The sequence below is a fragment of the Brachyistius frenatus genome, unplaced genomic scaffold (assembly GCF_029030835.1).
Source record: "Brachyistius frenatus isolate BFR_SWC_R1_liver_20210118 unplaced genomic scaffold, ASM2903083v1 Contig_645, whole genome shotgun sequence".
In the NCBI taxonomy this organism is placed as follows: domain Eukaryota; kingdom Metazoa; phylum Chordata; class Actinopteri; family Embiotocidae; genus Brachyistius; species Brachyistius frenatus.
Window position 1 is genome coordinate 1 of NW_027211244.1, and position 26904 is coordinate 26904.

The following is a 26904-nucleotide window of genomic DNA, read 5'->3' on the forward strand; positions in this document are numbered from 1 at the left end:
ATGTTCATATCATGTTTATATTATGTTAATTTCATGTTCATGTGTTCATATCACGTTTATATCATGTTCATATCATGTTTATATTATGTTCATATGTTCATGTCATGTTTATATTATGTTCATTTCATGTTCATTTCATGTTCATATCATGTTCATATCATGTTTATATGTTCATATCATGTTCATATGTTCATATCATGTTTATATCATGTTCATATCATGTTTATATTATGTTAATTTCATGTTCATATGTTCATATCATGTTTATATCATGTTCATATCATGTTTATATTATGTTCATATGTTCATATCATGTTCATATCATGTTTATATTCTGTTCATATCATGTTTATATTATGTTCTTTTCATGTTTATATTATGTTCATATCATGTTTATATTATGTTCATATCATGTTTATATTATGTTCATATGTTCATATCATGTTCATATGTTTATATTATGTTCATATCATGTTTATATTATGTTCATATGTTCATATCATGTTCATATGTTTATATTATGTTCATATCATGTTTATATTATGTTCATATCATGTTTATATTCTGTTCATATGTTCATATCATGTTCATATGTTCATATTATGTTCATATATCCATATTATGTTCATATCATGTTTATATTATGTTCAGTCAAAGAGTAGAAAATATGCTTCTCTCAATGATTTTTACAGATTTTGGCAAAGTGTACTGAAAATATAAAAATATAAAAATATTTTTACTTTCCACTAAAACTTGTATTTTATAGTTCTCTGTCAAATTGAATTCTCTCAACAACGTTGGTAAAACAATGAGTTCTTCCCTGTGATGCACACTATTTCAATAACTCAGCAATTCATTACAGAGTCTTCATCAGAGGAATATTCCATTAGTTTGGAAACATATTACTTTATTCAGCAGCAGCTCGTGCAGATATTGTTTTTAAGATTACTTTAATTAATTTTCAGATCAATTGTGCAGTTTAATGCTGCTGTTTGAGAGACTCATCAAAGTGCAGGAGGAACATTAAACTAAAGCAAACACAACGGGAGCCGTTCATTTCATTTCTGTGTTGCACAAGAAGATGAATGGAATTAAAATACCATAAAACCTAAATACAGCAGCAGAGAAACTCAGAGTGACTGAACAGAAATTGACTGCAGGAACAAACGTTCACTGAGACCACGTTTCAGTTGATGATGTGCAGGATGTGATATGTAGCAGTCACCATCGACTCCGACCGACCAGTTAATGACATCGGTTCTGTGCTTTTACTGAAATAAAAAGAAGCTGTGCAGATGTGATGTACTCACATCCGTAAAAAGCTCTGGAGACGATCTGCCTCTTCATGTTCTGGCAGAGCATCTTCAGCGGGACTCTGGAGACAGAAAACATTTGTTATCACCACTCCAACATTTCTGTCTGCTCTGCTTCTGCTACGGGTCGGGCCTGGGGGGTCGGGCCCGGGGGGTCGGGCCCGGGGTGCTCGGTGCCTGGGGGGTCGGGCCCGGGGTGCTCGGTGCCTGGGGGAATCAGGGGGTCGGTGCCGGGGTGGAGGCACCTACCCTGGGGGACCGAGCTCCACCTCTTTTCTCCTCCATCATTATGAATAAGTTCAGTATGAATTCAGCACAAATGTATTTCATGAAATGAACCAGATCAGCACAATGTGATCTGAAACCATGAAGATCTGATTTTAAATATTTGTCTCTGATCTTGACTCATCTTTGAATCTTCCTTTCAGTTGTCTGTATCTTTACTTTTATACAATCCTACTAAAAGTGTGAACTTGAATTCATTTGAAGTCAGATTTTAATTCAATTATTTTACTCTATATTATTGATTTTCAGTACTTTGTTATTGTTTTACATAAAGTTTTATGTAAATTACATTGAACAACGATTTAGCAATAATACAGATGATCCATCATTTTAGTATAAAATACCCTCAGGGGGGCAGCCAGGATAAAAATAATAACAATTGGAAACGTGTTAAATGACCAGAAACTAATTGTCATATTGTGAAATGCTGCAACAAATGATTATTTTTATGATGAATGAATTTATATAGTTATTTTATTTCCTGGAGTATATTAATTTATCCAAAAATTTAACAAATGGTGATCGCAGTTTTCTAAGTTGACCAATTCAAACTGTTTTATCTGACCAATAATCAAAACCTTAAAAGTATTTTTAGGCCCATTTGCTAAAAAAAAATATTAAAAAAATGTAATTAAACAGATTAGTCATCGTTTAATACCCAGCGTTCTTCCTTTATATAATAATTTAAGCATGTTTAGCTGCAACAAACTACAGCTGTGTATTTGTAATTAAAGAATTTTATGGCAGCACTCTTTGGTAATAAAAACTAAAAGTCATGTATTCATATCCAACCAGACAGTTTGAACGTCTTCATCTTCCTTTATGTTCCAGTAATATTTGTCTTTGTAAAAACAACACATATTTTTATAATAACTGAATTTTTTGTGGGGTAACCAGGAGTTCTTGATCTCCTCACGTTGATGAAACCTACTTTGTATTAATTCATTAATTATGAATCCCAGTCTGTTGTGTGTAAATGAACGCTTACGTGTGAATATCTGCCGGGTCGTGAATGCAGGTGCAGCCGGCCGGGTAGTCGAACGATACGCCGCCGCCGGCCGAGGAGCAGGACTGGCACAGCGACTCGTAAGTGGTTACTTCACTCTGTTGCCATGACGACGGGCTGCCTCCGAAACCCTGCATCTCCATCATCTCCCCGTGGTCTAAACCGAACAGAATGAGAGTGAGAGGACAAGTCTCTGCGCTCAGAGCAGTTTTCATGTGCTACACTCTTATTTTGAAGGGCTTTAAATCCACCTGTGTTTTATGTCTTACATATTATGACATAGGTCCCTCAGCTCAACCATAAATACATCATTCCATGTATCTTTGCTTGGTATTCATGACATTATGAGATGAGTAGATGGATGAAAGTTGAACACTCATGTTACATGTTGAAGAAGAGGTGTAGAGAGGAAACCAAAGGTGGAAGGGACGGTTCAGGAAGCAGGAACGCTGCTGTGGGGGAGACAGGCAGAGAGGATTCTGGGATGTCATGCTGGTTGAGTTCATTCAGAGAGGAGGCAGGAGGAGGAGGGGAGGGCAGAGGAGAGGAGAGGAGAGGAGAGGAGAGGAGAGGAGAGGAGAGGAGAGGAGAGGAGAGGAGAGGAGAGGAGAGGAGAGGAGAGGAGGGCAGAGGAGAGGAGGGCAGAGGAGAGGAGAGGAGAGGAGGGCAGAGGAGAGGAGAGGAGAGGAGGAGGAGGAGGCTCAGGCCATGCAGGATGCAAAAAGCCAGAACAAGACGAGAAACAACCAAAACAAATGGACACCAGTAGAAGGGCACACAAAGGGGAGGAAAAATCATAAAAACGTCAACATTAAATAAATGCTCTTCACCTTAATTCTTCAGGTTGGAGCTGATGACCTGTCATAAATATGAAGCTGTGCTTTGGTTGTTCAATAACCCCAAAAAACAAATGATATTAAGAACAAAACTAAAAAAAGGCAACAGAAAAAGTGTGTGAGGGAGCCGACGTTCGGCCTCCGCCTCTTTATTAGACTAGACGGGATCAGCAGCTGTTTGTGGGCTCAGTAACGACACCCCGCTCACACGGACTCCACGTCTCTACTACTGCAGAACCCCACAGGACCGTAATGAGAGGGGTGGAGGACGGGGGGTGGGGGTGGCGGGGTTAGTGAAGAATTACAGTGAACAGCATCGCAGCAAACGACTGCACAAACACAGAAGAAACAACTGAGGAGGTCAGAGAGAGAACTCAAAAACAAAGAGGTTTCATCACAAATACGCAGAAACACAGAGTCACTGGTAAACGATGGAACGGGTGCAGATCCTCATGCAGAGACTCAAGCATGGTGCAAGTGAGAAATGAAAGGACCGAAAGAAGGAAACAGACTGAAGTCAAATTAAAGGAGTGCAAAAAAACCTAAGCAAATTATCAAAGCGGTTCTTGGCCCCGACAGTGTGAACCCAACAGTGCTGACCAGGATCAGGACCAGGACCAGGACACCTGGGGAAGTCTGTGATGGAGGTGGTTTTCATGTGACCGTGTGTTTCAGTGTGTTTCAGGAGGACATAAAGCAGGAAGGCTGTCGGGGGGGAGTGTCGGCAGGCTGACAACATCCGGGACAAAGACCATCTCTGAATTGTATCCTACCAGATTACGCTGTCAATCATTCATGTGACAGCACGAGGTGATCACAGACTCTTCCTATAGAGTCCAGCCCAGCGATGCACACGGAGCCGGAGGAGTTACATCAGCTGATCAACATCAGCGCCTGAGTTCCACACGTCAACGTCACCGTGGACCTGAGAGCTGGTTTGTGTCAAACTTCTGCAGAAATCCAGCGAGTAGGGAGCAAAGACTGTTTGCATTTTGAATATGTTGTCATGGTGGAGAAGCCTGTTGCCGTGGCGACACAGTTGAGGTGGAATGTTCCCCTCAGGAGGTCCCAGTAGAACTCGGTGTTGACAGTCTGACTCTGAAACCCAGCTGGTGTCTCCTGAACCTGACGCTCCTTCTTCGGTGAAGCTCCGCTCCTCTTGAAACGTGATGTCACCACAACACCTCGCCGGGTCGTCGCTTCATCGCCGTAGACTTTCTGGACATTTCAAGGATCTCTGATGACCGTTTACAGAGTTTGATGGGGGTCATAAAAACGTGAGGAACTCAGGAGCTGATGTTGAGACGTAACTTTGAAGACTTCCTCCTCGAGGTGTCCTCGTCCTCTGTGTGCATCTCTGCGCTGTGTTCAGGAACGTTCTGATTGCACCTCATAAAAGGGAGAAAAACAGTGATGAGTCAGCAGATGGTGCATTCACTGAACAATGAAACAGGTTCCCAGCATTTGCACAGCTTTTCACCAGCTCTGTCTGTTGCGTCTGGATCGACTCCTTGTTCATGAAATCTTTTTTTTAATTGTAAAAGAATGTAAATAGTTCAGCGAAGTTGCTAACTGCTAATTTGGTGCAAGATCTTTGTGGGTTGGTCCCTAAAAGCAACATGACACATAATTATGTGACTGGCTGTTAATATGGAGCAATATTAACAGCATGATAGAAATCCTATCGTTTGAGTCTCAACTATCAAACGTCCTTTTACTTTGGACTGAAGTTCTGTCTTTTTAAAACTTGCCTGTTTGGCAGCTTGAGTTTCAGCAGCTCAGTTTATATCTCCGTCGTAGATCTGCTTCTGTTTCAGATTGATCATCAGTTATTTGATTATAGTTTGTTCTCCTGGTCAACCCAGCCTGCTCTACACTGTTGGGCTTCACACAGGGGTGTGTGTGTGTGTTCAGGGGGGGGGTCTGAAGCCGGGGTGAGGTCTCGGGGTGGGGGTGTGTTCAGGTGATAAAAACCTTTCATGACATTTGGGTCTGTGAGGTTCCGCGAGCAGATCATTGAGATCATAGCATGGAGCCTATCTTCCTCTTCCTCGTCATCGTCCAGCGATGGCGCGCGGCTGCCGGTGGTGTGGTGGTAGTTTATGGTGACTGCTCGCACCCGCGGGACGACAGAGAACACAGTTAGAGATGCTGCCCTGCAGGCGGGGGGGAGGACAGCAGCTCCTCCACAAACACATCACATTTCTACTTCAGGGAGGAAGGAGCGTCTGTAGCGGCTGACCGGACGTGTAACCGGGTCACTTACTGGCGTCGTATCGGTATCCGGGGTACACGATGCGAAACACGTAGTCAGCAGCTGTCTGCTCCTCACCGGTCCGGTCCTGGTCGGGGAGCCGGGCGGTGCTGCTCCTCTTCCTCAGCTTAGGGAACACTTTCCCCTGCAGGACAAACACACGGATCAAAGGAGGACAACACAGATCAAAGTATACAAAAAGATGGACGGTCTGCACGTAGAGTGCTTGGTCACCTCAAAGCGCTCCGACCTGGTTTACATTCACACACTGATGAGACTGAGCTGAGCCAACTTGGAGTTCAGTGTCTTGCCCGAGGACACTTAGGCAGCTGGAACCGAGGAACCGATGTACACAGCAGATGGTGGTGCTGCCTTATGAAACACACCTTCCCAAAAACTGCTATACAGTGAACCCTCGCTATAACGCGGTTCACCTTTCACGGTCTCGCTGCTTCACGGATTTGCATCGTGCATTGTGTTCTGCATTCTGATTGGCTAAACAGTCTCTCCGCTTCTTCTCTACCTGTTTGTCAATAACGTTGCGGTTTAATATGTACACGTACGTAAAACAGCTTGCCAAATTAAAAATAATCGATGGTGGCATGTCGGTTTATAAGAATCTTTTTGCCCAGAAGAAAAAAGAGCGACAACAACTACCGATAACTATGTTCTTCTCTTGAAAAACCACACCTGCACCGCCGGCTTTAGAAGAAAGAACCGCTGCAGAGCGGAGTCAGGATGCAGCGGCTCAGTCAGAAGAGCAGTGAAATACACGAGTCACTATTTGTCCTACTGTACTTTGTATTTGTTTTCATAATCATTTTTCATTTCCTCCCGTTCTAATCCAATGACTCGGGTCGCAGTGGGGCGGTGCCGATCTCAGCAATTTGAAGCCTTCAGTTCGTATTGATGATTAAAATTATTATTTTACAGTACAGTAGTTATTTGTAAAAAAAAACATTTATACAGTACTTTTATTTGTTAAACAAATGCTTGGGCCTGTAAAAAGGTTTTGTTCTTTGGTTTCAATGTATTATGGAGTATTTCATTGTATAATAATTGTAAAAAAAATAAAGGTTACTACTTCACGGATTTCGCCTATCACGGTCTCTATTTGGAACGTAACCCCCGCGATAAACGAGGGTTCACTGTATTACTAATACTATACTACTATACTACTACTACTACTACTATACTACTACTACTACTATACTGCTACTATACTACTACTACACTACTACTACCACTATACTACTACTACTATACTACTACACTACTACTACTACTACTACTACTATACTACTACTATACTACTACTACTATTACTACTACTACTATACTACTACTACTATACTACTACTACACTACTACTACTACTACTACTACTACTACTACTATTACTACTACTACTATACTACTACTACTACTACTACTGCTACTATACTACTACTGCTACTATACTACTACTACTACTACTACTAATACTATACTACTACACTACTACTACTACTATTACTACTACTACTACTACTACTATTACTACTATACTACTACTACTACTACTACTACTATATTAAGAGGAACTAAGATGGCGCCGTGCTAGTGGCAGCCTGTTACAGCAGCTCCCCCGAGTGTTTTGTTTTAAGTATTTTTCTTTCTTTCTTCTCTCTTCGGAGTTTTTTTTTTTTTTCTTCACGTGTGTTAAGTGACGGTCAGACAATGGACAGTAACTTTTCCACTTTTCTGGTGGCTCTTCTACTTTTTTCCCTCTTTGTAACGGAGAGCCACGCACAGTTGACTGGGGCCATTGTTTACTCTCGTGATCAGCTGATCGCGCTGAGTAGACCTCTACTGCTGCTGCCCGGAGCGAGGCCTGAAATCCCGGACGAACTTCGGAGAAGACGTCGGGGTTGCAGAGCTGGAGCTCAACTGAAGAGGAGGAGATATAAACCATTGGTACCGGAGATTTTAATGGGGAACGTGAGGTCGTTGGCCAACAAGACGGACGAGCTCGGCGCGCTGGTAAAGACCCAGAGAGAGTACCGGGAGTGCAGCATCATGTGTTTCACCGAGACATGGCTGCACTCACATTACCCGAACCACAGCGTGGCCGTACCCGGCTTCAAGACTGTTCGGGGGGACGTAGACGTTGTTCGGAGCGGCAAGAAGAAAGGTGGAGGGATTGCAGTCTATGTGAACGAGAGGTGGTGTAATCCCGACCACGTGTGTGTGAAGGAACGTTTCTGTAGCCCGGACATTGAACTTCTAGCCGTGGGGATGCGCCCTTATTATTTACAAAGGGAGTTCTCGTCCACCATTGTTATCACTGTGTACGTTCCTCCATCAGCTGACGTAGAGGCAGCAGTGGACACCATCTACTCCACTGTGGCTAAACTGCAGACTAAGCATCCCGGTGCATTTTTGTTAGTTACTGGAGACTTTAACCAGTCTGGATAAAGTACTGCCAACTTTGCACCAGTATGTGAACTGCCCCACCCAGAACAATAAAACTCTGGACTTACTGTATGCTAATGCCATGGATGCATACAGTACTACTGCCCTTCCCCCCCTTGGTAGATCAGACCACAACCTGGTCCTGCTGACCCCCAAGTATGTTCCTCTGGTACAGAGGCAGCCTGTGACCACCAGGACTGTGAGGAGGTGGACACAGGAGGCTAAAGACGCCCTGCAGGACTGCTTTGAGTCCACGGACTGGGATGTGTTGTGTGGACCACATGGGGAGGACATCAACAGCAGGACGGACTGTATCACAGAATACATTAAATTCTGTGAACACACCACCGTACCATCCCGGACTGTAAAATGCTTCCCCAACAACAAGCCGTGGATCACCAGGGACCTGAAAGTTCTTCTTAATAAGAAGAAAGCAGCCTTCAGGTCTGGGGACAGGGAGGAGCTCAGGAGAGTGCAGCGCCACCTGAAGGAGAAGCTCAGGGAGGTCAAGGACTCCTACAGGAGGAAGCTGGAGGCCAAACTCCAGCAGAACAACTTGAGGGAGGTGATGACCGGTATGAAGGAGATTACTGGCTTCAAGGGGAGAGAGAGACAACCAGGGGGAACCTGGAGAGGAACAATCAGGGGGAACCTGGAGAGGAACATCCAGGGGGAACTTAGAGAGGAACAACCAGGGGGAACTTGGAGAGGAACAACCAGGGGGAACCTGGAGAGGAACAACCAGGGGGCTCCCTGGAGAGGTCAAATGAACTAAACTGTTTCTTCAACAGGTTTAGTTCACCACCCTCATCTGTCTCCTCCACACCTCACACCTCCCAAACACCTCTGCTGCTTCCCCCCCTCCCCCACCCCGGTGAGCTGCATAGACACAGAGCCCTCAATCTCAAAGGGCTCTTCCTCCATCGACATCATGACCCTCCAACCCCCCTCTCTGTGACAACTGGCCAGGTTAGGAGACAGCTGGAGAGACTCCACCAGCACAAGGCTGCAAGACCTGATGGCATCAGCCCCGTGGTCCTGAAGACCTGACGCCATCGGCCCCGGGGTCCTGAAGACCTGACGGCATCAGCCCCGGGGTCCTGAAGACCTGCGCCGTCCAGCTGGCTGAGGTCCTACAACACCTCTTCAACCTGAGCCTGAAGCAGGAGGAGGTCCCGGTGCTGTGGAAGACGTCCTGCCTGGTTCCAGTCCCCAAGAAGACGACTCCATCTGGCCTCAACAACTACCGACCGGTTGCCCTCACATCTCATGTGATGAAGGTGCTGGAGAGGCTGGTCTTGGCCCACCTCAGGCCGCTGGTGAAATCTTCTCTGGACCATCTGCAATTTGCGTACCAGCCTCGTGTGGGAGTGGACGACGCCATCATCTACCTGCTGCAACAAGCTCAGTCTCACCTGGATGGAACCGGTGACTCTGTGAGGATCACTTTCTTTGATTTCTCCAGTGCATTCAACACCATCCAACCACTGCTGCTGAGTGAGAAGCTGCAGGTGGTGGGGGGTGGGGGGTGGACACGTCCACCGTCTTCTGGATCACTGACTACCTGACAGGCAGACCACAGTTTGTCTGTCTGGGCAGTGTGCTGTCTGATACGGTGGTCAGTGGTACTGGAGCTCCTCAGGGAACTGTTCTGTCTCCTTCCTGTTCACCTTCTACACAACTGACTTCCAGTACAACTCAGAGTCAAGACATCTGCAGAAGTTCTCTGATGACTCTGCAGTGGACGGTGTATAAGGAATGGACGGGAGGAGGAGTCAGTGGTCGGTGTATAAGGGATGGACGGGAGGAGGAGTGAGTGGTCGGTGTATAAGGGATGGACGGGAGGAGGAGTCAGTGGTAGGATGTATAAGGGATGGACGGGAGGAGGAGTCAGTGGTCGGTGTATAAGGGATGGACGGGAGGAGGAGTCAGTGGTCGGTGCATAAGGGATGGACGGGAGGAGGAGTCAGTGGACAGTGGACGGTGTATAAGGGATGGACAGGAGGAGGAGTCAGTGGACGGTGTATAAGGGATGGACGGGAGGAGGAGTCAGTGGACGGTGTATAAGGGATGGACGGGAGGAGGAGTACAGGGCAGTAGTGGAGGACTTTGTGGAGTGGGCGGGAAGAAATCACCTCCTCCTGAACGTGGCCAAGACCAGAGAGATGGTGGTCGACTTCAGGAGGAAGACAACGGCTCCACAACCGCTGAGAGTTCTGGGAGAGGAGGTGGACATGGTTGAGGAATACAAGTACCTGTTGTCTCCATGACAACAGACTGAACTGGAAGACCAACATCAACGCTGTCTACAAGAAGGGGAGTCGACTCTTTTTCTTGAGGAAACTTCGATCCTTCAATGTGTGCAGTGAGATGTTGGAGATGTCCTACCATCTGTTGTGGCCAGTGAACTGTACTTCTAGTAGTCTGCTGGGGGGATGGGTGGGTGGGGGATGGAAGGGGGAGCAGCATTGGAGCCGGTGACACCAACAGACTTAACAAACTGGTTAAGAAGGCCGGCTCCATCATTGGCTGCAAACTGGACAGTCTGGAAAAGGAGGTGGAGAGGAGGACGCTGAGGAAACTATTATCCATATTGGATAATCCTGACCACCCTCTCCACCACCTGCTGTAGGGACAGAGGAGGACGTTCTCCAAAAGACTCCTCCAGCTCCGCTGTCACAAGGACAGATACAGGAGATCATTCCTGCCGACCGCAATAAGACTGTACAATAACTCGCCTCTGGCAAAATCCATCACACAACAATAACACTGTTGACTGTGTTTCTTGGTTGTTTGTATATAATATATATAGATATATACTATACTGTATATACTGTGCATTTTATATTTAATATTTTTTACTGCTATTTTATTGCTTTTTATTATTCTAGTATTATCTTATTGCTTCCTGTATGCTGCTGTAGCAACAAAAATGTCCCCTTGGGGATTAATAAAGTAACTAACTACCTACCTACCTACTACTATACTACTACTACTAGTACTACTACTACTACTACTACTCTACTACTACTACTACTACTACTACTACTATACTGCTACTATACTACTACTACTACTACTCCTACTACTACTACTACTACTACTACTTCTGTACTACTACTATACTACTACTACTACTATACTACTACTATACTACTACTACTATACTACTACTACTACTAATATACTACTACTACTATACTATACTACTACTATACTACTACTACTACTACTACTAATCTACTATTACTACTACTATACTGCTACTATACTACTACTCCTACTACTACTACACTACTACTACTAATACTAATACTACTATACTACTACTACTACTACTACTAATATACTACTATACTACTACTACTACTACTACTTAAACAAGCACGCAGCTGAAAGAGGCTTCTAATGTTGGTGCCGTTGTCTCCGGCTGGTCCACGTTCATCTCCCGAGTATTCACATCTTTTACATAAGTACAGGAAGAAACACCAGAATGAAAAAAAAACACTCAAGGAAAAGTGCATCAGTACTGTGAGTGAAATGTATCAAAGTAAAAGTACTCATCATTTATATAAACTTGTATCATATTATTTCATCAGATATAAACTACTGGAATGTTTCTATAGTGACATGTACATGTGAGCAACATGTTACTGGAATGTATACTTGTGTCTAATGTATGTGTACAAGTACATATATAACTACTGATCATGTATTTTAGGTAGTACGGGTCTTGAGTATACAGACTTAGTCACTCTTCAACACTGCTTGTAGCTCCTGTCACTTCCTGGCATTTAGTTGGAGACGGTTACTATGGCAACCGTCCACCTCAGTGTTCACCAGGATGTTTAACAAGGTGCTGCCTGACTTCAAATGTTAATATTTGTCTATATTTGTAATAAGTGCCTCAACATTGCAAACTGTTTACTTTGATGCTCGTCACCGTGACTACCCGGACGGTGCGCTAAAAACAAAGTGTAGAATGATGGACACTTTCCACAATCAAGCAGAAAGGGAGGGACGTCCAACCTGAAGCCTTTTTTTTTTTAACTTGTGCTGTCTGATGTAACTGGAAGTACTTCTGACATGTAAGAGTACTATAAATGAGTGTACTAAGGGAAGTGACTGCTCAGCTATGATGGGCTCCACGGCTCAGTTTTAGGTCCATTATTAGTTTAAGTATGCACTGTTCCTCTCGAAGACATAACGTGTAAAAATAAGATTAATATTTTTTATAATGTTTGCTATTTTTGATACCTTGCCTTTCTGGGACCAGAGGGGCGGTTCCAGCTGACCCCGCGGTAGCAGGCCTGTTTCCAGACAGGAGAGGAAGGCCAGGAGGTGACCGCCCGGGGGGAAGTGCAGGGGGGGCCGCTGGATCCCGTCCTGACTGACCAGAACCAGCGTCCCTCCACAATCAGCTGAAAAAAGAAAACATCAGGCAAGAATGAGACGGGAAGAAGTAGAAAGAAAAGTGAAGTGAGGTAGATGAAGCTAGATCTTTTGATTCTTCAAATCTATTTTAATGATGTTCGAGACATGAACTGCTGACGTGCTGTGAGGAGGTGACCAACGCAGAGCACCATGACGGAGAGGTGAGCAGCAGAGCAGCAGCGGTGTACTCACGGCGCTGGTGACAGTGGATGCAGACGATCTGGCGCAGAGGAACGGTCAGTGCATAGTCCCAGTAGATACTGAAAAAAATGGACATGTGAAGGTCAACGTAGGACGAGGAAAATAAAGCTTCAGAGGTAGCGGTTGCACTTCAAATCATTCCATGTGTAATGAAATGCTTTTTTATTCAGATGTTGGCTACCTCTTCTCTAGGTCACAGTCGCCCAGCGTGCCATTGATGAGCTGGTTGGGGGTCCACTTCAGGGTGAGGTTCTCTCCAGCCTGATGGAGCGATAAGTAGCCCCGCAAAACTTCCATGTCCTTCTTCTACCGTGGAGGAAGGACGAGGAAGTGGAAGAGGAAAGACAAAATGTGAGTTTTGAGTTTTGAAGGTGTCGAGTTTGGAGCAAAAGATAAAGCAAAGAAGAATGACGCTGCACCATTGACTGAACCAACTTGATCCAAACAAGTGGCATGAGACCAGATCAATTATTTCACTCGTATTTCTTTATTTGACTTCCATATGGGCGATAACTATGACCATAACGCTTCCCATAATGCGTTGTGGCACGTAAACAGAAACTATAATGTTACCAGTCTGTTCGGTACCACTTGAGTTCATGTACATAACGAGCACCATGAAGAGGATACCCCACGAGCTATTAGCAGGTCCTTTGTGCATCATCAAGTCTGTGTGCTTATATTTAAAAGTTATAACTTCAAATAGGAGAACAATTTGCCTCACACCATAGTGTGTGTGTGTGTGTGTGTGTGTGTGTGTGTGTGTGTGTGTGTGTGTGTGTGTGTGTGTGTGTGTGTGTGTGTGTGTGTGTGTGTGTGTGTGTGTGTGTGTGTGTGTGTGTGTGTGCGCGCTGCATGCAAGGAAGCTTTCAAGTTGGATATTTGCCCTGATGCTGGAGCAAAACGAGCTTCAGGGGCTCCACAGAAACACACTGAGAGCTGTGACTCTGAATAAAGATCCATTCAAACAGTTCATGACAAGACTATACAGTAAGTCAACATGAAGAGTTAAAGATGGAGACACACGAGCTAAAATACTCATATCACAGAGCTCAAAATGTGTAAACACTGTAACACTGCAAACACTGTAACACTGTGAATACTGCAACACTGCAAACACTGTAAACACAGCAAACACAATAACAATGTAACACAGCTAACACTGTAAATACTGTAACACTGTAAATACTGCAACACTGTAACGCTGCAAACACTGTAAACACTGCAAACACCGTAAACACTGTAACACTGCAAACACTAACACTGCAAACACTGTAACACTGCAAACAATGTAACACAGTAAACACTGTAACACTGCAAATGCTGTAAACACTGTAACACTGCAAACAATAACACTGCAACACAGTAAACACTGTAACACTGCAAACACTGTAAACACTGCAACACTGTAACACTACAAACATTGTAAACACTGCAAACACAATAACGCTGTAACACAGCAAACACTGTGACACTGTAAACACTGTAACACTGCAAACACTAACACTGCAACACAGCAAACACTGTAAACACTGTGAACAATGTAACACTACAAACACTGTAACACTGTAAACACTGTAACACTGCAAACACAGTAAACGCTGTAAACACTGCAAACACTGTAACACTGTAAACATCGTAACAATGCAAACACTGTAAACACCGCTAACACTGCAAACATTGTAACACTGCAAACACAGTAAACACTGTAACACTGCAAGCACTGTAAACACTGTGAACACTGCAACACAGTAAACACTGTAACATTGCAAACACTGTAACACTGCAAACACAGTCAATGCTGTAAACACTGCAAACACTGCAAACATTGTAAACACTGCAAACACTGTCACACTGTCAACACCGTAACAATACAAACACTGTAAAAACTGCAAACACAATAGCACTGTAACACTGCAAATGCTGTAACACTGTAAACACTGCAAATACTAACAGTAAACACTGTAAACATTGTAACACTGCAAACACTGTAACACTGCAAACACAGTAAACACTGTAAACACTTTAACACTGTAAGCACTGCAAACACTGCAAACACTGTAACACAGCAACACTGTAAACACTGCAAACACAGTAAACACTGCAAACACTTTAACACTGTAACATTGCAAACACTGTAACACTAACACTGTAACACTGTAAACACTGTAACACAGCAACACTGTAAACACTGCAAACAATGTAAACACTGTAACACAGCAAACACTGTAAACACTGTAACACTGCAAGCACTGTAAACACTGTAACATTGCAAACACTGTAACATTGCAAACACTGTAACACTGCAAACACAGTCAATGCTGTAAACACTGCAAACATTGCAAACACTGTCACACTGTCAACACCGTAACAATACAAACACTGTAAACACTGCAAACACAATAGCACTGTAACACTGCAAACGCTGAAACACTGTAAACACTGCAAATACTAACAGTAAACACCGTAACACTGCAAACACCGTAAACACTGTAAACATTGTAACACTGCAAACACTGTAACACTGCAAACACAGTAAACACTTTAACACTGTAAGCACTGTAACACTGCAAACACTGTAAACACTGTAACACAGCAACACTGTAAACACTGCAAACACAGTAAACACTGTAACATTGCAAACACTGTAACACTGCAAACACTGTAACACTGCAAACACTGTAACACAGCAAACACTGTAACACTGTAACACTGCAAACACAGTAAACGCTGTAAACACTGCAAATACTGTAAACACTGCAAACATTGTAAACACTGCAAACACTGTAACACTGTAACACTGTCAACACCGTAATAATGCAAACACTGTAAGCACTGCAAACACAATAAAACTGCAAACGCTGTAAACACTGTAACACTGCCAACACTGTAACACAGCAAACACTGTAACACTGTAAACACGAACCCAGCAACACTGCAACACTATACCACAGTAAACACTGTAACACTGCAAACACTGTAACAATGTAAACACTGTAACACTGTAACACTGCAAACACTGCAAACATAGTAACACAACAAACACTGTAAACACTGTAACACTGTGAACACTGCAAACACTGTAACACAGTAAACACCGTAACACTTCAAACACCACAAACACCGCAAACACTGTACAACTGCAAACACTGTAACATAGCAACACTGTAAACACTGCAAACAATGTAAACGCTGTAAAACATCAAACACTGTAACACTGAAAACACTGCAAACACTGTAACACTGCAAACACTGCAAACACAATAACACAGCAAACACTGTAAATACTGTAACAATGTGAACACTGCAAACACTGTAACACAGTAAACACCGTAAGACTGCAAACACCACAAACACCGCAAACACTGTAACACTGCAAACACTGTAACACTGTAACACAGCAGCACTGCAACACTGTAACACTGCAAACACTGCAAACACTGTAAAAATCCAATTTTTCACCAAATGACAATTTTTCATCTTTTTAAACTCTAATAATACATGATGTAATGCCTTTTAATGTTACGATTGATGTGGTGCTCAAAGCATGTAAAAACATAGCTGTTTGTGTTTATTGTTCCTGCATTGGACGAAGTAAAAGTGCAATGAAAGACCTCCCTCCAGTAAACACACAGGAGTCTGTTACTGTTTAGAATCCAAAGACCTCACTGTCAACACATTTAACAAGTCTGTGCATAGAGTGGTGTTTTGTTTTTTTGTTCTATTAAATATGTTGATAAGAAAAGAGACACTTCATCAGACATGCACAGATAGAGATAACAGATAGGTAGATAACTTCTGTTTTTATGTTATCATAAAACACATCGGCTTTAAGGCTTTATTAAAAATATAAAAAATTGTGACACTAGTGATTTTTTTCAGATCAGATCAGATCTTTGAACGATGACAGCACCAATCGGAGAAGATCCAGTGAGCTCGGTATGCAGTGAGACAGTCCTCTGCAGAGGGGAGTGAAATATAAATTTCACCTTTGCACGGTCTACGGTTTAGGCTCCCCAACCATTTCTTTGGACATAATAATAATAATAATAATAATAATAATAATAATAATAATAATAATTATAATAAAAAAAATCCAACCAAAAATAAATCCGAGCCTGTAAGGCAGCAGAGATATTCCAGGTATGTTACAGTGTAACAGCTGAGTGAGGCGGTGCGGTCGTACCGGTTGCACCAGGACGTTGTTCTTGCCGTAGAGGAGGTGAGTTCTGGAGTTCTGGTGAAGAGACTCCACGTACTCCCTCGCTGACGCAGCAAAGCGGTCCTCTGACATGCTGCCGCTCGACTGCCTCTTACGGATCTAGAAAAGAAACCATGTTTAATGGAAACCCAATGGTCACCACACACCAACACCTCCTGAGGATCGGAGACGGACATCAGCCTCGGTACTCACCCCCAGAGCGGGCCGGCGGCCGGTGGGGACATCTTGGCCCCGGTGGGCCCCGTGGATCCGGTGGCGTTGAACCAGCTCGTTGGCTGAGGGGTCGGTCCAGAAATGATCTGAAGTCTTCAGTTTGGTGTACTCCAGAGCACAGGGCCCCACTGAGAGCACACACACACACACACACACACACACACACACACATCAAGCACACACACATGCACGCACGCACACGCACATGCACGCACGCACATGCACGCACGCACGCACACACGCACGCACACACTACATGTGGGGAAGTTCTCAGTTTGAATTTCACTAACTTGTGTGTAAATTTACTGAAGGTTCATCTCTTATCATTTAGGAAACATTAAAATAGTTTATTTCTGCTCTAAATCATGATTTAGATTTTAAGATCTACAACAGTAATCAAGTGAATAAATACTAGTGTAGTCAGTAGTGTGTCTCAAACTTTTGATGTCATTGCCCTTTGCAGCATCTTGTATTATTATCATATATTTTCTATAATACCCATAATGCATTAGTTTGTATCCTCTTCTTCCAACACTTTACGACACTCAGACAAACGCTGAAACGTCTTCAGTTCACTTCGGGGAGTTAGAAGTCAGAGATGGTGACATGTGCTTCCTGTTGCAGCTATTTTAACGTGACATCATCAAGTATGGCAGCGTAGACGTTTCATTGCTTGATTTTTTTTTTGTGTGTGATTTTGATAAATACAGCTGGACATGAAGCGAGACGGAGGGAGAGGAGTAGATCTATGGAGAAATCATTTACAGCAGAGCTGTCTGTCCTCAGCTGCTCCTCACTCCCTCCACATCACACCTGATATCAGCTTTACTTTCTGTCTGCTGAGCTGTTTGCTTCCTGCTGCTGTCTGACTGCCTGTGTGCTGCTCTGCTCATCAGACAGACAGGTCTGCTTCTCCGAGGCTCAATTTATGTTCATTTTCATGATTGCAGTTCCTGCAGCGACCCTCTCGTTTTTAATAAGTGGAATATAATTTTAAATGAGTGCATGAAGCTTGACGACAGAGTGATGTACTCACCCAGCAGGGCTGCCAGGATGGGCCCGAAGACTGAGTCATGCATCAGAGCTTCCCTCTCATAGTATTTACTGCAGCCATGAACACAGAGAGGAAAGGAAACATGAAGACATGTCATCAGTTTGTAATGAGAAGTTAAAGAAACATGTCACATACTTTATCTCCCAGAAAGCCTTTCAACAGTCCAGTTTAAGATGATGTGCATCCTGGAGCCCCGCCCACAGATATCTTTAGGCTCCGGTGGGTGAATCACCATGGTAACTGCTGCTGAGCGGCTGCACTCCGAGCTAAAATGTAGACCTCTGAACACACTGGATATGATTTGACCACACTAACAGCCGAAATAATGGCTGTCATAGCTGCACATGTATTCTATTACTGAAGCCCTGATTTTTATTAAAAATGAACTTTGTTGGCACAGAGTACCAGTTCATCTGCTGAGGCAAACATTGGTGACATCATTACGACCATAAGTAATGCAAGTGTAATATCATCCATGTAACAACTTCTGTTTAAACACAACAGTGATTCATGTTCACATTTGTTGACAGACGTCTTGTATCACTGACCAAAGGTACAGAGTTGACGCAACTGTAGAAAACAGTTCTTCTCTTCTATCTCTATGCTGTCCTTTTCTCTCTGCTCTCCTCTCACCCCAACCGGTCGAGGCAGATGCTCCGCCCACCTCTGAGCCTGGTTCTGTTAACAGATGCTCCGCCCACCTCTGATCCTGGTTCTATTAACAGATGCTCCGCCCACTTCTGATCCTGGTTCTGTTAACAGATGCTCCGCCCACCTCTGAGTCTGGTTCTGTTAACAGATGCTCCTCCAACCTCTGATCCTGGTTCTATTAACAGATGCTCCGCCCACCTCCGATCCTGGTTCTATTAACAGATGCTCCGCCCACCTCTGATCCTGGTTCTGTTAACAGATGCTCCTCCAACCTCTGAGTCTGGTTCTGTTAACAGATGCTCCTCCCACCTCTGAGCCTGGTTCTGTTAACAGATGCTCCGCCCACCTCTGATCCTGGTTCTGTCGGAGGTTTCTTCCTGTTAAAGGGAGTTTTTCTTCCCTCTGTTGGAGGTTTTTCTCCCTTAAAGAGGAGTTTTTCCCTCCTAGCTAATGTGGGAATTGTTGAATTGTTGAATTGTTGGTTTCTCTGTATAATATTGTAAAGTTCTGCTGTAAAGACTTTAATGTGTTAAGTGCCATGAAATAACTTGTGTTGTGATTTGGTGCTGTATAAATAAAGTTGAATTGAATTGAATTGAATCAGCGCTGATATCCTGTTGGTCCGACCCACTGAGAGTCTGACTCCACATCTCCTCTGAAGGAGTGCCAGGCACCAGGTCATATTCACAAAGACTCATCGGACTAAAAGTTCCTCCCGGTGGCTTTAACAAGAAAATTCTTAGATTTGTGATGTTTTCTAAGAATTTTCCCTAAAAGTTGAGAGTAGATCCTTGTAAAGATAAAAGTTCTTCATAAACATGTTCACAGAGCTCCGAATGAGATAAAGGGGGCGGATCAGAGAGGAAGACTTTAAGAGGAAGAAGAGTTTCTTCATCAGAGCAGAAAACTGCTGACGTCCAGCGAGCTCAGAGACATATAGTTGAGACTGAATGAGGTTGAGGAACGTGTCCAGATTGTCTGCAGGATGTTTGTGGAGGATCAGAGACGTCTCTTCTCCCACCAACAACACATGAAAGTGAAGAAGATGTTTGCTGCACTTCATTTAACTTCCACTGGAGGTCACTGTCCATTCTGTCCCTTTATCACCAAGAGGGCATTTTTTTCAATCAACCAATCACATCGTTTAAAAGGATGCGTCACCTAGCAACGGGGTGGACCACACCTCCTCACTGAGATCAGGGTTTCTGTCCTTTCCTGGATCAGAGTTCCTGACAAGAAGTCTTCAGGCGGTCAGGAGCTCTGAGAGGATTCCAAGAATCTTTGTGAAGATGAGGCCGAAACGTCAGCAGCTCTTTAATGTCCTGCAAGTTGGATGTTTGAGATTAGATCAGCTCATCCTGGAAACGCCCTGCTCGCTCAGGTCTTTACAGCATTTCTGTCTGCATCAAACAAGTTGACATGTAAAAGATCCCCGACCTCAACATGGGTTCTGATTAAAGATAATCAACATTACTCACTCATTATGTTTTGGCTCATCAGTTACTGCACTCGTATCTTTTATTAATAGGTGACTAAAAAGCACCAAAATGTGAGTGAATTATTTATGGTCCATCTAATGAACATGCTGAATGTTCCCACGTGTGTTTGGAGGCTGAACACTGCATCATACTGAAGGTCTGAGCGTTACGGTGACTTCAGCTGGGATCTGCTGCCTCGTCAATAAACCGGAGCTGAAGGCTGAAACGTGTTTGAAAAGTTTACTGTCACACTAAGGTGAATATTTTAGGAACAACTTTGCTGTGTTTTGAGATGACTGTGATAGATATGTGATGTCGGAGTGTGTCGTTAAACCCAGTGAATTTGCTGAGAGTAACGACCGTGATTAAGATGCCAGTTAGCCGTTACATGTAGTAAAGCTGGGTTGTGAATGTAATTTTGTGTAACTTTGAGAAATGATTTAATATACATGTACGTATTTTCATGTTACTTAAAATGTTACAGCTTTCAGTGTTTAGAAATGAGTTTCACCATAAAATGTTGTTTAGAGTTACTTTTATATTGCTGTTCAGCCGCCACCAACCGCCATGTTGTGCTTTTTGCCAACGGAGTACGAGTTGTTGTGAATCTGGTATTTTTGAAAGTCATAAATTTTATTTGAGTAACAGAAATGATATTATTTATTTTTTTAATGACTGATATTTTATTTGCACTTTTCTGTATTTTCTTATGGTTTTGAATACTAATGTACGAGTGTAGTATAGGAAAATATTTTGATATAGAGTCAGAATAAAATGGCACTGGCTTGATGAAGACGTTACGTCATCATATGTTTCTTCATTGATCCACAGTGCTGTTCAGCCTGTGGATCACATGTTACCGGTCCAGATACCCTTAGGTCTGGCGCTGGTTACACTCTGCAGAAACACTCATCACTGTTTGACTCCATCTGTTGTGTTTTATGTTCTTTGACACTTTGCAGCACAGAATCCTAATTTAATCTCATGTCATCGTAAATTCTCTCTCTTCTCTAACCTCCAACTCATCATGGTGCAGTGAACTGCAGCAGGTCGGGAAGTCAGCAGAGCCAGATGATCAGCGAGGAGTTCCCTCACCTTCTGGTACAGCTCACAGGTCCTCCTACTCCCTCCCCTCCTTCCCTCTTCCTACTCCTTCTCTCTGGGTTCTCCATCTAACAGCTGGGTTCTCCATCTAACAGCTGGGTTCTTCATCTAACAGGTGGGCTCTCCATCTAACAGCTGGGTTCTCCATCTAACAGCTGGGTTCTCCATCTAACAGGTGGGTTCTCCATCTAACAGCTGGGTTCTCCATCTAACAGGTCGGTTCTCCATCTAACAGCTGGGTTCTCCATCTTACATTACATTACATTTAGCTGACGCTTTTTTATCCAAAGCGACTTACAACACACCGATGATTCACCATTGGGAACAACTTAGGGTTCAGTGTCTTGCTCAAGGACACTTAGGCATGTGGACAGGAGGAGCTGGGGATCGAACCACCAACCTTCTATCAGCTGGGTTCTCCATCTAACAGCTGGGTTGTCTGTGAGCTGCAGGTCTGATGATCAGTGTGAGGACAGGAGAGGAGAGGAACACATGGACAGGTTCTTCAGAGTTGAGTCCCTTCAGAGCAAGGAATCAAACCCTCACCTGGAGTTGTCCACCATGTACTGCACGATCTTGTCCAGAACCTTCTCGAAGAGAGCCGTGCGGACCCAGATGTGTTTGATGGCCTGGGCTGAGAGGGGCTGAGGGGGCCGGCAGGTGGTGGAGGAGGCCTGTCTCCTCAGAGGCTCGTGGCCAACACTCTGGGTCCTCCTGCAGGGCACAAAGTACAGAGCACCGCCGTGAGGAACCACACAGGACTCGCACACTGACATCAGCATCACACCCGACACGTTGGTTTTAGTGTTTCCACCTGAAATAAATCATTTGTAGCTCTACAACTTTAAACATAACAGAACAAATTGATAAAGACCGTTAGAAAACATGAAGTTGAATAGTGAGCAAGCAGTGGAACGAGCAGGTCAGGTACTGTTAAAACACACGCTTCACTATAGAGTCAGCTGATGTCCAACACCAGTGCTGTTTCCTCCTCATTCCTTCTCCTCCTTATTGTCATGTTATTGTGGAGTATCACCGCCCACCACCAGACGGAGCCTGTCACAGCTTAGGTTTACTGTTAATGGAAAAGTTGAAGCATATTTGAGTGGAATTGAGCTTCTTGATGTAAGTGAGCACAGTCGAGCAGGACTGCTGAGGTGGTAATAAAGTTCCTCTGTTGGATGTTGTCAGTACAGTTTGAGGTATTGTTGGACTAAACTCAACATTTCAAATGGAGTCTGGAGGCCTCAGCCTCTGCAAAGTCCTAACCAATGATTACTTTTTTTGGCTCTTGCAAGTTGCCCAGTTTGAGTAAATTAAGTCCTAATTATAGTCGTACCTCTGAATAAATAACAATCATGATAATAATGATAATAATAACGATGAATCCCTCCAGCACCCATTCCTCCCGTCACGCTGATGATCTCGTCACATTTTAGGTCTCACAGCTGCATGAATTTGAGCATTTCTTTTTGTGAAACTGTCTGTAGAGCTGCTGGAAGTTTTCACATCCTGTTTAAAGTGGCTCATCTCTCTGTATGGAACCTCATTCACTGATAATACCTCACGGAGATATGATTCGGTCTGCAGCAACATAAGCAAACACAACCAAAATAAGTATAAATAGATGCACACAATACAATACACAGCGACATACAGCTGATTGATCTACACAGAAGAAATGAGGTTATTGAAGTGTTCGACCATCAGGAGGCAGCGTTTCACAACCTAAAGAGCTGTCACTTCCTGTCCTTCATTACAGCTTATCAATATCTCCAGAATCAAACCCATACTGTCACACTCTGACCTGGAAAAAGTCATTCATGCACTCATTTTCTCTCGACTCGACTACTGCAACTCCCTCCTTTCTGGCATAAACCAAAAATCTCTCTCCTGCCTCCAACTAGTCCAGAATGCAGCAGCCAGGCTTCTTACTGGTCTTAACAGATGACATCACATTATCCAGTTCTGGCCTCTCAACTGGCTCCTGGTTGGTTTTAGAATTGATTTTAAGATTTTGTTGATCACTTTTAAGGCCCGCCTCGGTCTGGCCTCGAGCTACATTACTGAAATGTTAGCCCCGTATGAGCCAACTCACAGCCTTAGATCCTCCGGTGGGCCCTTCTGGCCGTTCCCAAGTCCAGACTTAAATCAAAGGGTCACCGTGCTTTTATCATCAGAGCCCCCCGACTTTGGAACGACCTCTGAGGAGATGAGGCTCGCAGAATCATTGACTTCTTTTAAATCACTTCTTAAAACACGTTTTTACAGAATTGTTTTTAAGTGATGTCGTCCTTTTATGTCCTTTTATGCAGTTCTTTTGTTCCTGTTTTTGTTTATTTTATTCGTTTATTTATTTGTTTGTTTTCTATTCCATTGGCTTGTTGGTTATTTGTTTGGTTTTCTTGTATTCATTACCTTCATGGTTTGGTCTTTTTTGCCTCCTGTTTTCTTAAATGTTTTGACATTTATTGATGTATTGACGTTACGTATGACTATGCTTTGCTTCTCTGTAGAGCACTTTGTAAACTCTGTTTTTAAAGGTGCTATATAAATAAAGTTATTAATATTATTATTGTTATAATATTTATAACCACTAATGACTGCTGGGCTGTTTTGGTAAATCTGTGCCTTGTCGGACAAAAGGTGCCATTTTAGAGACGACATCAGCCGGCTGAAGTGTTTGATGGATTCGGAGGAAGATGACGGCAGTCGGCCGAGACGAACACTTTCATCCCGACTCAGTTTGATCTCTGACACCTCTCCAGAAACAGAACAAAGAACTCACACACACTTCAAAGCAAACACACTGTTGGTGAGTCTGTGCTGAGGCTGGCTCAGTCACGATGTCGGCCCAGTGTGAGTGTGAGTGTGTGTGTGTGTGTGTGTGTGTGTGTGAGCGTGCAAGTGTGTGTGTGTGTGAGCGTGCAAGTGTGTGTGTGTGTGTGTGTGTGAGGAGTATCAGGATGATGTCAGATATAAAACAGAATGTAGAAGAGATGGATCCTCCATTTCTGAATAAAGTCTGCACTGAATATTTGACATGAAATATTTCAGATGAACCTCAGCTTTATATTTGATGTATAACTTCTATTCAACTTTCAGTTGGAGGCATGTGAGGTTGTTTCTGTCGTACCTGTACTGTATTTAATGTCTGCACATGTTATGTGGTGGAGTATTTTTCCAGGACCCAAATGCAAGCACACAGACTCGAGGTATAAGTTCCAAAAAATACTGTCTTTATTGTCCAAAAAATAAACAAACAAAAAAACTACAAACCAAAAGGTGGCACCGAGCGTGTCCACTTTACGTCCAGTCGGGAGGGCAACTCAACCGACAGCTCCAGGGGGACACGGGTAACAGGGCAGCCGGCAGACCAGCGGAAGGGACGGCGTCAACAATCCTCCAAGCCGGGAGGGCAACTCCACCGACTGGTGATTTTGACGGGGATATCCGCAGGAGACACAGAGGCCGGAGGAACGGGAACAGGAACAGGACTGACAGAGAGCTGATGGGGAGCAGACGGAAGACGGACAGGGAGCAGACGGAAGACTGACGGGTGGCTAACAAAAATGAACCGACAACCAGAGTTGTGCAGGGGCAGGTTACATATAGTCTGGGGAGGTGATCAGGGAGATGCAGCACACCTGCAGGTGGTGATCAGGGGTGAGTGGCTGCATCTGCTGGGACTGGTGAGGGGCGTGGCCACGGGAGGTGAGTGGCGTGGCCACAGGCAAAGACAGGGGACACAGGAGGAGAGGTGATCGGGGGCAAAATGGAGGACAAAACTGAACTCCTGACAGTACCCCCCCCTCAAAGGGAGCCTCTCGGCGACCAAAACTGGACCGGACTGGGTGGGAGGAGGGGGGACCGGAGGACCACAACTAACACAAGACATGAGACAGGAAACCTAGGTGGACGGAAGAAGGCCACGGGGCAGGGAGGCCTGGGGTGACCGTGCCGGAGGACGGCCACGGGGCAGGAAGGGTTCGGGGGACCTCTCCGGAGGACGCCCACGGGGCAGAACGGGCTCGGGGGACCTCTCCGGAGGACAACGACGAGGCAGGGCTTCGACCGCGATGGAGGACGGAGCCGGAGGGACGACATTCCTGGAGGACGGAGCCGGAGGCGGGGCGGCGACCGCGACGGAGGCCGGAGCGACGACCGAACAGGTGGACGGAGCAGGAGGCGGGGCGGCGTCCGCGCCTGAGGCCGGAGCCGGAGGCACGACCTCGCCGGAGGACGGGGCCGGAGGCGTGGCGCCGACCTCGCCGGAGACGGAGCGGTGACTGCGCTGGAGGCCGGAGCGGGAGGCATGACCTCGCCGGGGGCCGGAGGCGGGGCGCCGACCTCGCCGGAGGACGGAGACGGGGGCGTGGCGACGACCGTGCAGGAGGATGGAGCCGGAGGCGGGGCGTCGACCGCGCCAGAGGCAGCAGGGGCCGGTGGCGTGGCGACGACCGCACAGGAGGATGGAGGAGTGGGCGGGGCGTCGACCACCCTGGAGGCAGCAGGGGCCGGTGGCGTGGCGACGACCACCCTGGAGGACGGAGCCGGAGGCGTGGCGACGACCGCGCCAGAGGACGGGGCCAGAGGTGTGGCGACGACCGCGCCGGAGACGGGGGCGTGGCGTCGACCGCGCCGGAGGCAGCAGGGGCCGGTGGCGTGGCGAAGACCGCACAGGAGGACGGAGGAGGGGGCGGGGCGTCGACCACCCTGGAGGACGGAGCCAGAGGCGTGGCGACGACCACCCTGGAAGCAGCAGGAGCTGGAAGAGGGGCGTCGACCACCCTGGAGGACGGAGTCGGAGGCGGGGCGACGACCACGCCGGAGGATGCAGCCGGAGGCGGGGCGTCGACAGCGCCGGAGGCAGCAGGGGCCGGTGGCGTGGCGACGACCGCATAGGAGGATGGAGCAGGAGGCGGGACGTCGACCCATCCGAAGGCAGCAGGAGCTGGAGGCAGGACGTCGATGACCCGTCCAGCGACGGGGAACGAAGGAGCAGCATTACTGCCGCATAGGCCATGCTGCAGGTACTTGAGGGCCAACGCCCGGGCCCGGATGGCGTCCGGATCTCTCGCCGGCGCTGCGGGGGTAGAGAGTTCGTAGTGGGGACCGACGGGGCTGTAGGCTCGCCCGTAGCGACCTACGGGGCTGTGGGCTCGCTCGTAGCGACCGATGGGGCTGTGGGCTCGCCCGTAGCGACCGACGGGGCTGTGGGCTCGCCCGTAGCGACGGACTGGACTGACGGCTACACGCCCAGAGATTAAGGTCGCAGCAGGACCGGATGGCCGGTGACCCCGGCGTCGCCGCCTCCTTCTGGGGGGGTCCCAGAAGGCCAGGCGGGTTCCCTCGAACCCCGTCCAGGGTTCAGCGGAAACCGTGTCATTCAGGCGGGC

The 26904-nt window shown here is 45.6% G+C and overlaps 1 protein-coding gene across 1 annotated transcript; it reads right to left on the bottom strand.

Annotated features, from left to right (window-relative positions):
* Nucleotides 1-1310: 1310 nt before the first annotated feature.
* On the bottom strand, nt 1311-26904 carry LOC138614970 (small G protein signaling modulator 2-like; the record flags this gene model as incomplete). The annotated part of the gene is made up of 13 exons (XM_069688593.1): nt 1311-1375; nt 2587-2761; nt 5415-5549; nt 5707-5839; nt 12406-12569; nt 12775-12842; nt 12965-13089; nt 16970-17104; nt 17198-17346; nt 18255-18322; nt 22052-22319; nt 25676-25799; nt 26296-26904. Coding segments are annotated over 13 exons (2218 nt in total), but the record flags the coding sequence as incomplete, so codon positions are not given.